The sequence below is a fragment of the Nicotiana tabacum genome, chromosome 14, assembly GCF_000715075.1.
Source record: "Nicotiana tabacum cultivar K326 chromosome 14, ASM71507v2, whole genome shotgun sequence".
In the NCBI taxonomy this organism is placed as follows: domain Eukaryota; kingdom Viridiplantae; phylum Streptophyta; class Magnoliopsida; order Solanales; family Solanaceae; genus Nicotiana; species Nicotiana tabacum.
In genome coordinates this window covers 95,663,591-95,675,686 of record NC_134093.1, presented here as the reverse complement: position 1 = coordinate 95,675,686, position 12,096 = coordinate 95,663,591, and the positions used below count along the sequence as shown (strand labels likewise).

Sequence of the window (12,096 nt, the reverse complement as noted above, 5' to 3'; positions counted from 1 at the left end):
AGCGACGACGACGACGGCGCGAGGCTTGCCTTCTTCTTAACTCTTTAAGAGTTAGAAGAAGAGCAATTATATATATATCCATCAAAAGCCTTTTCTTCCTCCAATATGGGACAATGTCCCTTTGCCAAGGAGGGAAACTCCCTCCAATATGGGACAATGTCCCTTGCCAAGGAGGGAAACTCAAATATTTTATTTTTCCTCCATTTCTCATTCACCATCTTTAAGCTACATAAGCTTAAAATTCCAACAAGAGTAAGTACTCTAATTAATCCTAAATACCCCGGAGAATAATCTCACAAAGATCACTCCAAAGAAAAGGTTCATACAAGTGTTTCCTAACACTCAACTCTCTTACAAGATACTCTCAATAAAGGAGAAGAAAGAAATACAAGATATGAGTTCTCAAATCTTATTGGTGCATTCATAAAGGAAGAGCATCACTTTACTTATAGGAACAAACAAGTTCACAAAAGCAAGTTGCTAAGTTGGAAACAATTCTCCTCCGCTTATTTCATAGTTGGTCACCAAGAATGATTCTCTACCAAGTATTCTTTGCCAACCAAGTCTTAAAAATAGATTTATGCCTATATGTAAATAATGGGGACCCACTGATTTGAGCAAAAAATATAATCATATTATATATGTATATACATAGTTCTCAGTTCTATCGGTGTTACATTTTAGATAATGAGAAGTAGGTAATTTTCTTCTCTCAATTCATTTTCCTCTCTGTCTCTCTTCATCATATTTGTAGAATAGAATCAGAATTTATCATGGTATCAGAGCGAGACTCAATCCATTTCTTGTTTCATCTGAGATTGTCGAGTTCCAGATATTTAGTCCTGGCGTGCGGGTTGAGGGGAGTGTTGAGTCTCACATTGGTGGGTGGGGTGGTGATTTATTTTCTTAGTGTTGTACAATCTCCACCTCTTGAGCTAATTTTTGAGATTGAGTTAAGCTGAAGGTCCATTTCTCTATCATATAGCAACATATATTTACTATCTAAAAATATTATTAATTATTATCTGTAATTTGTTTTTAATAAACTAATAAGATATGCGTTATTTAGAATTATTGGTGTATAAAAGTTAAATTCGGAGAGAAAACTTATGAAGACTGGCCACCTAAGACCGGAGTTAGGAGAATATGATGAAAATTATTATGGCAGTGATGATAAGTGGGATGTGTGTGAATAGGGTTAGTGGTTAATTATGACAGAAATGAACTCAGCCAGAAATGGTATGTAGCATTTTCTTCTTTAAGGTGACTTAAATTTTATTCCTTTTCTTTGTTTGGTATAAAATGGAAATATCATTATGCCTTTGTTTTCCCATTGATTCAGCAGATAACAAGAATTTAAACAACTTTCCAATGCCCACTTAGTAAATACCTATATAATATTAGTATATAATTTAAATCCATTCTAGTTACATCCTAATCTACCACCTTAAATAGCTCCTCAATTTCTGCTTTTCAATTCAGAAAAAAAAAACATGGGAAAAGGAGGTGGATGTTTTCCTAGCAAGAACAAGATTACCAAAACCACAAACAAATATGCAAATTCTGCTACAAAATCCACTGCAGCAGACACAACAGTAACTTCTCCGACCAAGAATCTTAAAGTCTTCATTGTGTTTTATTCAATGTATGGACACGTGGAGAGCTTAGCAAAGAGAATGAAGAAAGGAGTAGGCACAGTGGATGGAGTAGAAGGGTTACTATATAGAGTCCCTGAAACATTGTCTGAGGATGTTCTTGTCCAAATGCAGGTTCCTCCTAAGGATGACACCATTCTTGAGTTACCATCCCCATTGGAGCTTGTTGATGCTGATGGATTCTTGTTTGGGTTTCCCACCAGGTATGTATAGGCGGATTTCTGACGTTCCATGGCTTCAATTGAATTTATTGTTTTCTGCTCCAACTATATACATACGTATGGAAAAAAAAAAAGTAGTATATATGGCAGGTTAACAAAATGTGTGGCCTAAAGCAAAATTTTGTTAAAAGGCCTTAATAAGAGAAAAAAGGAATCTTTCAAATGACAATATAATTGAACTCTATTTTTTTAGCTTTTGAGATGCAAGTTGTTAACAAATTTTTAATCAATTTCTTCTATATTTTTTCAGTTGACAATATAACTTAAAATGTTCTCGTTTCATTTTTAATAAAAATCGAGTAATTTTACTTAAAAATATTATGTAGTTTTTGAAGAACATTAGACATAAAATCTACTTAGCTAAAAAAATGGGAGCCCAAAATTTAGAGGCCTAAAAGCACCTGTATCAGTGGCTTTGGGCTTGATATATATGTATATTAAGGTAGCAAATTTGTGAGTTGGGACGAATTTGGGCTTGTCAAATTAATAAACGGGCCATGACCCAACAAGCCCGAAGTTTATTTGAGTAGTTTTGATCAAATAATGGGTCATATTTCAGTCCGCCCAGCATGATCTAAGGCCTCATTTGTTTTTTTTTTAAGATTAAGACGTCTGAATCTGAATACACGCCTGAATATTAAAATGTGTATTAAGATCTGAATACTAAATAATTAAGATTCTTTGATTTTTAACATCTGAATGTATAAAATTTATATTTATTTGAAAATTAATAAACATAAAATTCAAATAAAATACTAATTAATCTAATATTACATCTCTTAAATATATAGCTTTTTAAAATATGATAGTTGTTGGTGGTGATGGCTAACGGTAGTGCTTGTGAATACCAATTAAAAGCAGTGGTTGGTGGCAGTTTAGGGTAGTAGCCAGTGGTGATTGGTAGTGGTAGCTATTATGATTGAGGATGATGGTGGTGGTGGTGGTGGTAGTTGTGATTGAGGAAGATGATGGTAGGTGGTGGTAGTTTATAATGATGGGCAGTGCCAACTATGTTTGTTGATGGTGATGGGATGGTTAGTTGTGGCAGTTGAGGTGGATGAGTATTGGTTGTCGTTAATGATGGTGGTGGGAGTGGTGGGGATGGTGGGTGGTGGTAGTCGACAATGGTGGCGGCTAAGATTGAGGATGATGGTGGTAGTGGGTGGCATGGTGGTTGTTGATAATGGTAGACGGTGGCGGCAGTTAATAATGAATATGGATGATAGCATCTTAGTGAAATTAAGTCTCTGTTATAGATCTTAATGATACAGACTCATTAAGTGGTTGTGAAGTAAAAAAAAAAAAAACAGCTTAACAATTAAGATCTGAATAATTAAGATTCAGACTTTGAAAACAAACGCAGATTTGAATGATTAAGATTCATACCTCCATTAAGTGTAAACAAATGAGGCCTAACTTCTTTTTTCCGTTTTTAGTTTCTTTTTGACAAAGAAAACTAATGTAATTTTCTCAATATTAGCTAAGTTCTTCCAAATTTATATAATTCTCAATCTCAAATTAATTTTGTATGTTTGAACTTCTGTCGCATTTTGAACCCTTGGGTTATACTATTTTGAACCCTTTGATAAGCCATTTCGGGTTCTATCTGTTGAGTCAAATCAACAAATAGGTCATAACTCAACACATTTAAACTTGGACGAGATACTTAAGAAAAGGTTGATTTGCCATCCCTAGTTCAGCTGAGTTCATTTGTTGGCTCAAACTATATATACATACAAACAATATCACACTCGTTCTGAATCTACTAACATTAAACCTTGGATTCGTCCACATAGATATGGTTGCATGGCGGCTCAAATGAAGGCGTTCTTTGATTCAACTGGACTTTTGTGGAAGGAACAGAAGCTTGCTGGAAAACCTGCTGGGTTTTTTGTAAGTACTGGGAGTCAAGGAGGTGGACAAGAAACCACTGCGTAAGCTCCACTCATTCTCTTTATAGATTACTCTATCTCATTAGATGTTTAAATGCAATGGCGGAGTCAGAATTTGAAGTTACTGGGTTTAGAATTCTAGTTCTTTTAAGTTAGTGGATTCTAAAATAAGAATTTAAACACATTCAATGGATTTCTTAAGATAAATACATAATTTAAACTAAAGTTACTGGATTCGGCCGAACGCGTAACATGTACACTGGCTCTGTCCCTATTTAAATGTTTTTATTTGTTCATAATTTTTGTGTATTGAGTTGACGTCTAACTATATAGATCACAATTTGATTTTATATGTGAGTATGCCTAAGTTCAACACAACACTACCTATTAAGTCAAATAAGCTTCATAATTCAACTCCTATAAACTTGGACGGGTTACTAAAAAATGAGTTAATCCGCGCAGTTGGACAGCAATCACCCAACTAGCACACCATGGAATGCTCTTTGTTCCAATTGGCTATACGTTCGGAGCTGATATGTTCGATATGGACTCCATCCGAGGAGGTTCGCCGTATGGTGCTGGTGTATTTGCTGGAGATGGTTCGAGAAAAGCTACTGAAACCGAGCTGGCAGTAGCAGAATATCAGGGCAAATATATGGCTGCAGTAGTCAAGAAACTGGTTCATGGTTGATGAGGACATTATATTGTCCCATGAAGCTTTTAATCTTTTCTTGCTTTACTCCAAAATTCATTACTGCTATTATGTTTTTTCTATTGTTGAAAAGTTTATCCCTTTTGCATCTTGTAGCAGTTCATGTCTTCTCATTGGTCATGAAAATACTGATAATTCATCTTTACAAAGACTAGATTATTCATCTCTTTGCCCTGCAGCTTTGCTCTTTGATATCAGTTTATCAACCATTTTCACAGTCTCATATTTGTTTCTATTCGATGTTGTATTTTTTATCGACATTCATCACCTTCATTTCTTAGGATTAGGATTATCTCTCGACACTGCAGCAGCATTGTGATTAAGAGGATCCCCGTGATTTGACTCCTGCACAAGTGTTGAACTGACCGAGCGAAATTGACCGTGTTTATTGTGTGTATATATACAATAACTTGTGATTTTAGAGAGACAAAAATACCGTAAAAATATGATATAATCCATAAACGATGTGTGTTAATGTTGAGGACAGGTTTCCAATCTTCTCTAAGTATATATGTTGAGGCAGACATTACCCTCTAAATCAATGTTAGGAGGGTAAACCCGCATGTCAACAACAACAAAGTTCTCACAAGTGGAATTGAACACCAATACATGTATTAACCAATAAATTAAGAAAGTCCTAAATTATGTGAATTGGAATGGATGAAAACAAACATTCTTGAATTTCCCATCTCAATCATCACATTTACACAAACAAAGAACCGAGAAAAAAAGGTGATAATTTCCCATCTATACCCCATTTATTTTCATTGAAACCGTTAGAGCAAAAACAAGGTGATAATTTCAACAGCAGTGACAGGCACCAAAGCATTAATTCTATATACTTCTCAACAGTGACAACAAAGAAACAAAATCCACAAAAGCAAAGGGAAACATAAAGATGATATACCTTTTTTGTGGTAATTTTATGATTTTGTTTTGTTTGTTTGTTTAATGGTGATGGCATGTAACTATTGCAACTATACTGGTAAATAGCGCATGAGCAGTTTGCCGAGAACCTTGCAATTTTATTGTTTAAGCTGCCTTCCCTTGGTTCTGTATTTTTAATACACAAATTAAAGAGTTCTTTAGTTTAACCACTTCAAGTAATTCGAATAGATCCCTAATTGCTCCTTGTTGAAAAGGTAGATCCATCCAACTTGGGTACTAGCCAATTTACGAGAACATTGTTTCAATCTTTTTTCACTTGAGTCTAGAGTGGCAAATAATTTCGACAATAATTAAGATACGTTACACTGGCAAAAGTAAAGAAATATCCAAGAGAAAAATAGCATGACAATTGAGGTAAGAGTACGTGAACAAGATGCCAAAGTAGAAACAAAAAAATTGCTGGAAAAGGCTCACAAAAGAATATATCGCCGTTGCCGGGGATCGAACCCGGGTCACCCGCGTGACAGGCGGGAATACTTACCACTATACTATAACGACTTGTTGTTAGGACAATCATATAATTAATTTATTAATATTTGCAACGTTACTGAAAGGTTTAAGAAAGCTAGTTAAAGTTGAAATCATTAGCTTGCTCCGTAATAGTAGTTTACTAGCTTGGTGAATATATATGAGTTAGAGTCAGTGCTACACAGATTAATTATTAATCAGCAATAAATTGCAAATGGTGGACTTTTTCTTTAGAGATTTTATTAGTTAAGATTTTGCTTCATTTTTTTCAAAATTTTAGTTATATAAAGAAATAAGAACATTCGTCTCCGCATTTGGCTGTTAAGATCCAAAAGACCTACTCGTCAATGGGCCCTATTTCATCAAACCAATTGTTACTGTTGATATTTGGATTTATGACATTTAGTTTTAAGGATTTAAGTTGCATATATTAGATGTCTAAAGATTTTATGAATATATATTAAATGTCTAAAGATTTATGACATGTGCTAACGAGTTAGTTTTACAATTTCATATATTAGTGATTTGTTCAATAAGTGACTATATTGTGTAAATATTTTTTACTCCAACACTACATAAAACTTAAACCTAGTTTTAGAAGTGTATGTACGTGTAATGGTTTAAAAACTTATTTATGAGATGGAACAAGGATAACGAAAGCTAATGTAATCTTTTATTGAAGGTTTGCTTTTTAAAATTGAAAGTTTCATTGTCAACACAAAATCGCGTGTGCTTGGTCCACTACATTGTTGTTATGATGTGCATTAATTAATGAGAAAAATATCATAATCTCACTCGCCTCAACATAAAATTAAGCGCTTTTTCTAAGTTGTTGTAATATATTGCTTAAAACCGCCGCAGTTTCAACCGTTTGATATGACATAGTTGTTTAATATGGAGATTTTAATAAACCACCCAAAATTGCAGATATTTATGCGTAATTGCAATCTTTTCTAGCCATAATTAATTTTAGCAATTTTACCGTTCCACATTCACGTCTTATTTATTGTATCCTATGCATTCAAACTTCTATAACACTTCTCATCGTATAAAATATCAGTACTCCAAAGTACATCATCAAATGTATTAAAATTACAAAGATTAATAGTTGTTCAAGAAGAATAGTTAGTAAACAATGATTACTAATTAGCACTCGCTCGATTTGCATTGTTACTATCGTCTAGTGATCTTCTTGGCCCAATTGGTGACGGCGTGCCACAATCTAAGTCTGGTGCCTACCAAAAAAAAGAGAGAGGAAATCAATATCACATGAAGAATATATGGGACATAGACAGCTAAAAACTTGGCAAAATAGATCACTTAAAGTTGTTTTCATTTTTGACTTAAACACATCATCTTAAGTATGTTCTATTTGATCCAGATTTTTACTGTGTTATTTAGACACACAAATTGATAGGCAACCAAATATAAAATATGCGTGTAATTCACACGCCAGAGTGACGAATAAAACGGGAACACGTGGATTTAACTTAAATAAATAAAACAGAAACTTCTGAAAAACAGAAAAAAAATTACAAGAAAGCTACGCTCTTCACACGACACCCGCCGACGTTGGTATTTCCGGCAAAGTACCGCCGGCAAATTATACCCAGTTAGCACAAGGAGGTTCATCGAGCCCACATGGGCAACAACAACAAACAGCCGCACATTTCGCAGTCGTTCCATCGGCAACCTCTGCGAACCGCGCCCCTTCCGAACCCCACCTCGTGATGACGAAGCTTGGCCCGATAAAAGTGGCTGCCACCATCATTCCACCGAAAGTGATAATAGTGCACCGATAAAAGTGACGGAAAAATCGTGACTCAATCTGAAAATTTACCATTAAAAATTTGAAGAACTTGAAACTAGGAATCAAAATTTAAAACCCTTGATTTGTTGATGTTTTGGTTAAATGAATATTGGGGTTTGCTCTTAACATCAATATGAACTTACCCGTACAGTTTGGTGTGTTTTGATTGAATATTAAACTGGTTAGAATTGACGCACCATTGTTAACCGTCGAAAGAGTTGGGTCAATTCAGATCTATATTTTTTGAATATTTACAAAGTGAATATTGTTTTATTTTGATGGAGGATTGACTCTAAAACCCGAGGTTGAATCGTTGATGACATGAAGCTCAATGGCCTTGAAACAGGAGATGATATGGACAATGCACCTTTTTTTTTAATCTCGACCTCCTTTTGAATTGTTGAGGAATATTTTTCCGTCAAAAGTTATTTATTTTCGGCAAGAAGTATGGGAAATTTATTTTTCGAATCATTTCACGCGCATAAAAAATGTGAGAAACACTTACTTTGTCATGTCAGTTTTTTGTGTCTAAATGACACAGTAAAAGCCTGGATAAAGTGTTCAAATAAACATAATTAAGATAAAGTGTTTAAGTGAAAAGTTGAGACAACTTTAAAGGGTTGTCAATATATTTTGCCAAAAAGCTTTATTGACGTCAATCAAGAATAGGAATAAGGAAAGCGTTATTGACAGTATATATATTCACAAAACCTCCAAACTAAGTTCTGCTGGACTAATTCACCGGGCTATATGTTTAAAATGTAAAGAAAGGTAAAAAATTTATCTTCTATATAGAATAACAAAAGCAAAAATATGAGAGGATGCCAAGTGGATTACCTACGATTCAACACATATCAAACTTTAGGATAAATCTCCAAGATAGTTGGAGTTAAAAATTAATTTAAAATATAAATCAAGGAAATAAACTTGCAACCTGCGAATTTCAAAAGAATTGTATATCCCCTCCCACAATTTGGTAGTTATCCTCCCACTTTTTAGGTTGGCAGTTTTTTAATAAACAACTACACAATCTAATTTGTAAATTATTTTTATAAAGAAAAAGAAAAAAAATAGTGGGAGGATGAACCGACGACTGATCGTGCTCCAAATGTGGGCTTCCACCAAAAATCCTATTTTATCTACACTTCTGTAACCGATTGATTTATAGCTTTATTATTTCAAATTCCGATTTTATCTACTCACTATACTAGTCTGATTACTACAACAGTTTTATAAATATGGCCACACAAATTTCAAGCAACTCGATGCAATGGAATTTCAAAGTTACAGTCATTCGAATATGGGAAATCCCAGACTAATTTGTGCCTGAAATACCATATTCCATAAAATTGGTTTTACAGGTGTCACGACCCAAAATTTCCACCTTCGGGATCGTGATGGCGCCTAACATTTCACTTGCTAGGCAAGCCAACGTTAGAATAATTTTAGCCATTTTTAATAGTTTAGTTGAAATAATAATAAATCAACCAAATATTTAATTGAATATGAAATAGAAATTTTTTTACAATTCCCAAAACAGGTAGTACAAGTCACAAGCTCTACAGAGTTTACCAGAAAATCTCTAAGTGCAACTGTTCCAGAATAGTATCAAACATCACAAAGAAAATATTAGAAGGTGATTCTGAGGCCTGCGAACGCGACAACAGCTGTACCTTGAGTCTCCGCAGAGATGCACAATCAGATAAATGGAATATTAACAACTCTGAGGTACCTAGATCTGCACAAAAATATGAAGAAGAGTAGCATGAGTACATCACAACGGTACCCAGTAAGTATCAATCCTAACCTCGGTAGAGTAGTGACAAGGCCAAGTCAAGACACCTACCGGACATATAAACCTGTACAAAATACTACATAAAGCTAATAAGGAAAGAATATCAATGTAGGCCAATAACAGAAGAATTTTCAATTCAAATCAACAATGAGAACTATGAGAACACGGATAGCAACGAGAAAACAATCAAGTAATTAAGCAACAATATAGTCAGAGTACAAATGACATATGGATGGGTTCAAGTAAGGAATCATATGACAAATCAATTAATTAAATTATTTATGATGCATGTATTTCAACATAAATTACCCGAGGTATCACTCCACGAAATCTCAATTCATGATTCACAACTCCTAAATCTTACATATGTGGCATCTTGTACCCACATCTTCCGAATCACTTTTGCACGCCAAAATTCTTGTGCTACCATGTGTATAATTTCCGTATCAATATCAACCAAGATGACCAATGGATAATTTAAACATAATTAAATACAATTTTCAAATTAATACAGTGAAGCATAAAATGAATCATTAAACTAATTTAGGATTTAGATAAGGTAAAATAGTGGAGAGGTTGTACAAATAGAATATTAATTGAATTTAGTATAGAAGTATAGGAGATCCGATAAAATATTATATTTATACAAAATAAGACATTCAATCAAGTTTTTAAGAGATAAATATGGGATTTATTAAAGTAAAACGAAATAACATTTTTTCATGCAATTTACATGACAATAAGATGATGAGAAGATTGAGATATCAATTAGAGTAAAAATATAATCACCATTTAATTTAGTAAATCTCTGAATAAGATATGAGTTTTATTTTTGGAAGACACACAAGTGGAACAGCTTGAAAATTCCTTCATTTACCTCTGCTAAATTCTCAGCAACTTAACATATCACATGGGATGCATGACTCACACAAGAAGTCCATATTATTCTATTTTTAATATATTGACGGTTAATTAATTATAATTAAAATACAATGAGATGATTTAAGAAACCACAGTAACTGTCCTAACATGAAATGCATCGTGAAAATCACAATCGGAATTCACCTTAATATCACAATAATTTCATATTTGTATATTTGTTGCGGCATGCAACTCGATCCCTTGCAATAATAAATCATACATGTTGCGGCGTGCAATCCGATCCCATACAATAATAATCATATTTATTGCGACGTGCAACCCGATCCCTCACAATAATAAATTATATATGTTGCGGCGTGCAACCCGATCCCTCACAATATTAGTCGACCAATTTACAACCAACTATGGTATATCACAAAATCAAAAGAAATAACGAGGTTACACAAAGAAGTCACAACTAATTAAAAAGGCTACACGATAGCTTACGAAATCAAATAACAAGAAAATGACAATCCATAAGCCAAGGCACAATTTATGAGCATCAATTAACAATTAAGGCATGTAGCAGGTAAATCAAGAATTCAACGAGTGGTTACGATCAACAATTGGCATACAAGGTGATCTTGATAACAAAGATGGAACATGTGCTAACAATTTAAGTAAAGCACGTACAAATAATTCTAACAATAAGAGATACAATCATGAAACGATAATTATAATCAATTGCATAGAAGGAACCTAACAGTCCAAACCGGTAAAATACCCTATATAGGTCATGTACCCACTCGTCACCTCGCGTACACGACCTTCACATAACACGAATGACACAATCATCTCAAATGGTTTCCCCCTCCCCTCCCCCCCTCCCCCCCTCCCCCCACAAAGTTAGACAAGACACTTACCTCAAAATACGTTAACTTAATCCATTGGTAAGCTTTTTCCGCGATTATCCAACTTCGAATAGCTCTAATCCAGATAAATATTTCCTTGAAAATCCCTCGGCAAAATCGCCACAAACCGAGCTTTCTTGATTCCGCTCTTTAGTGATATTAAAACCTCCAACTACTCTTACAACTTCAAACTATATCAACATAATTCAATTGGACCAATATTAGTGAAAATTTCCATATTTTTAGGCCATTTAGGCATTTTGTCAAACAACTAAAATGCATAAATCTCTACATCTCTTAACCATAGAATTAGTTCATCCAACTACCACCATTTACCAATGATTTATCCCACCATCATTCTTAAACAAATTTATAACTTTTAATCATCACACGACCATTCATCCACACCCAACCAACAAAACTTACATCAATGAATCACCTTTCAATCTCTACAATAGTTATGTATTTAAATTGGGGATTTATGGCTTCCAATCACCATACCATGAGTTCCAATACTTAATTCATACTCATATTCCCATAATAAATCCGTACATGTAAGTCTAAGGGTGTAGGATTACCTTTTTGAAAGAAATCTTGCAAAATCCTCTTTGAGTTCTTGAAAAAATTTCTTGAAGATTTAAGTATTTTATGTGTAGATTTCATCAATACTAGTATAGAAATGATGGAATTTCACACCAAGATAATGGAAATTGCTTACCTTGAATAAGAGGGGAGTTGGTAGTTTTGAGAGAGTGGAGAAGAGCTCCAAAATCCGTCCAAGTGAAATGGGAAAATGAACCCCGAATTGGCATAAAAAGAGTTG

The 12,096-nt window shown here is 34.0% G+C and overlaps 1 protein-coding gene, 1 long non-coding RNA gene and 1 other non-coding gene across 5 annotated transcripts; 1 reads left to right on the top strand and 2 right to left on the bottom strand.

The window, feature by feature from the left end:
* Positions 1–1,086: 1,086 nt before the first annotated feature.
* Positions 1,087–4,700, top strand: LOC107820139 (putative NAD(P)H dehydrogenase (quinone) FQR1-like 2). 3 transcript variants are annotated; one of them, XM_075229778.1, is made up of 5 exons: positions 1,087–1,239; positions 1,483–1,595; positions 1,770–1,858; positions 3,673–3,810; positions 4,231–4,700. In XM_075229778.1, the coding sequence occupies exons 1-5, from the start codon at positions 1,212–1,214 to the stop codon at positions 4,457–4,459; spliced, it is 597 nt and encodes a 198-aa protein (XP_075085879.1). In that variant the 5' UTR covers positions 1,087–1,211; the 3' UTR covers positions 4,460–4,700. The 3 variants fall into 3 exon arrangements, with proteins under 3 accessions (XP_075085879.1, XP_075085878.1, XP_016501838.1); XM_075229777.1 differs by having other exon boundaries at positions 1,089–1,239; positions 1,483–1,858; XM_016646352.2 differs by lacking the exon at positions 1,087–1,239 and having other exon boundaries at positions 1,308–1,858.
* Positions 4,701–5,854: 1,154 nt separating this feature from the next.
* On the bottom strand, positions 5,855–5,926 carry TRNAD-GUC (transfer RNA aspartic acid (anticodon GUC)). Its single transcript has one exon. It is a non-coding gene; the product is annotated as a tRNA-Asp (tRNA).
* Positions 5,927–6,923: 997 nt separating this feature from the next.
* LOC107820140 (uncharacterized) lies at positions 6,924–8,116 on the bottom strand. Its single transcript, XR_001655864.2, has 2 exons — positions 7,433–8,116; positions 6,924–7,131 (listed from the first exon to the last, which is right to left on the bottom strand). It is a non-coding gene; the product is annotated as an uncharacterized LOC107820140 (long non-coding RNA).
* Between the last annotated feature and the right edge of the window lie 3,980 nt (positions 8,117–12,096).

Bases quoted from the DNA above. Each gene is read 5' to 3' on its own strand.
- LOC107820139 (XM_075229777.1), top strand. From the start codon at position 1,212: ATGACAGAAATGAACTCAGCCAGAAATG. The intron at 1,240-1,482 runs GTATGTAGCATT...TTTTCAATTCAG, and splicing joins AATGAACTCAGCCAGAAATG to AAAAAAAAAACATGGGAAAA. The intron at 1,859-3,672 runs GTATGTATAGGC...TCGTCCACATAG, and splicing joins TTGTTTGGGTTTCCCACCAG to ATATGGTTGCATGGCGGCTC.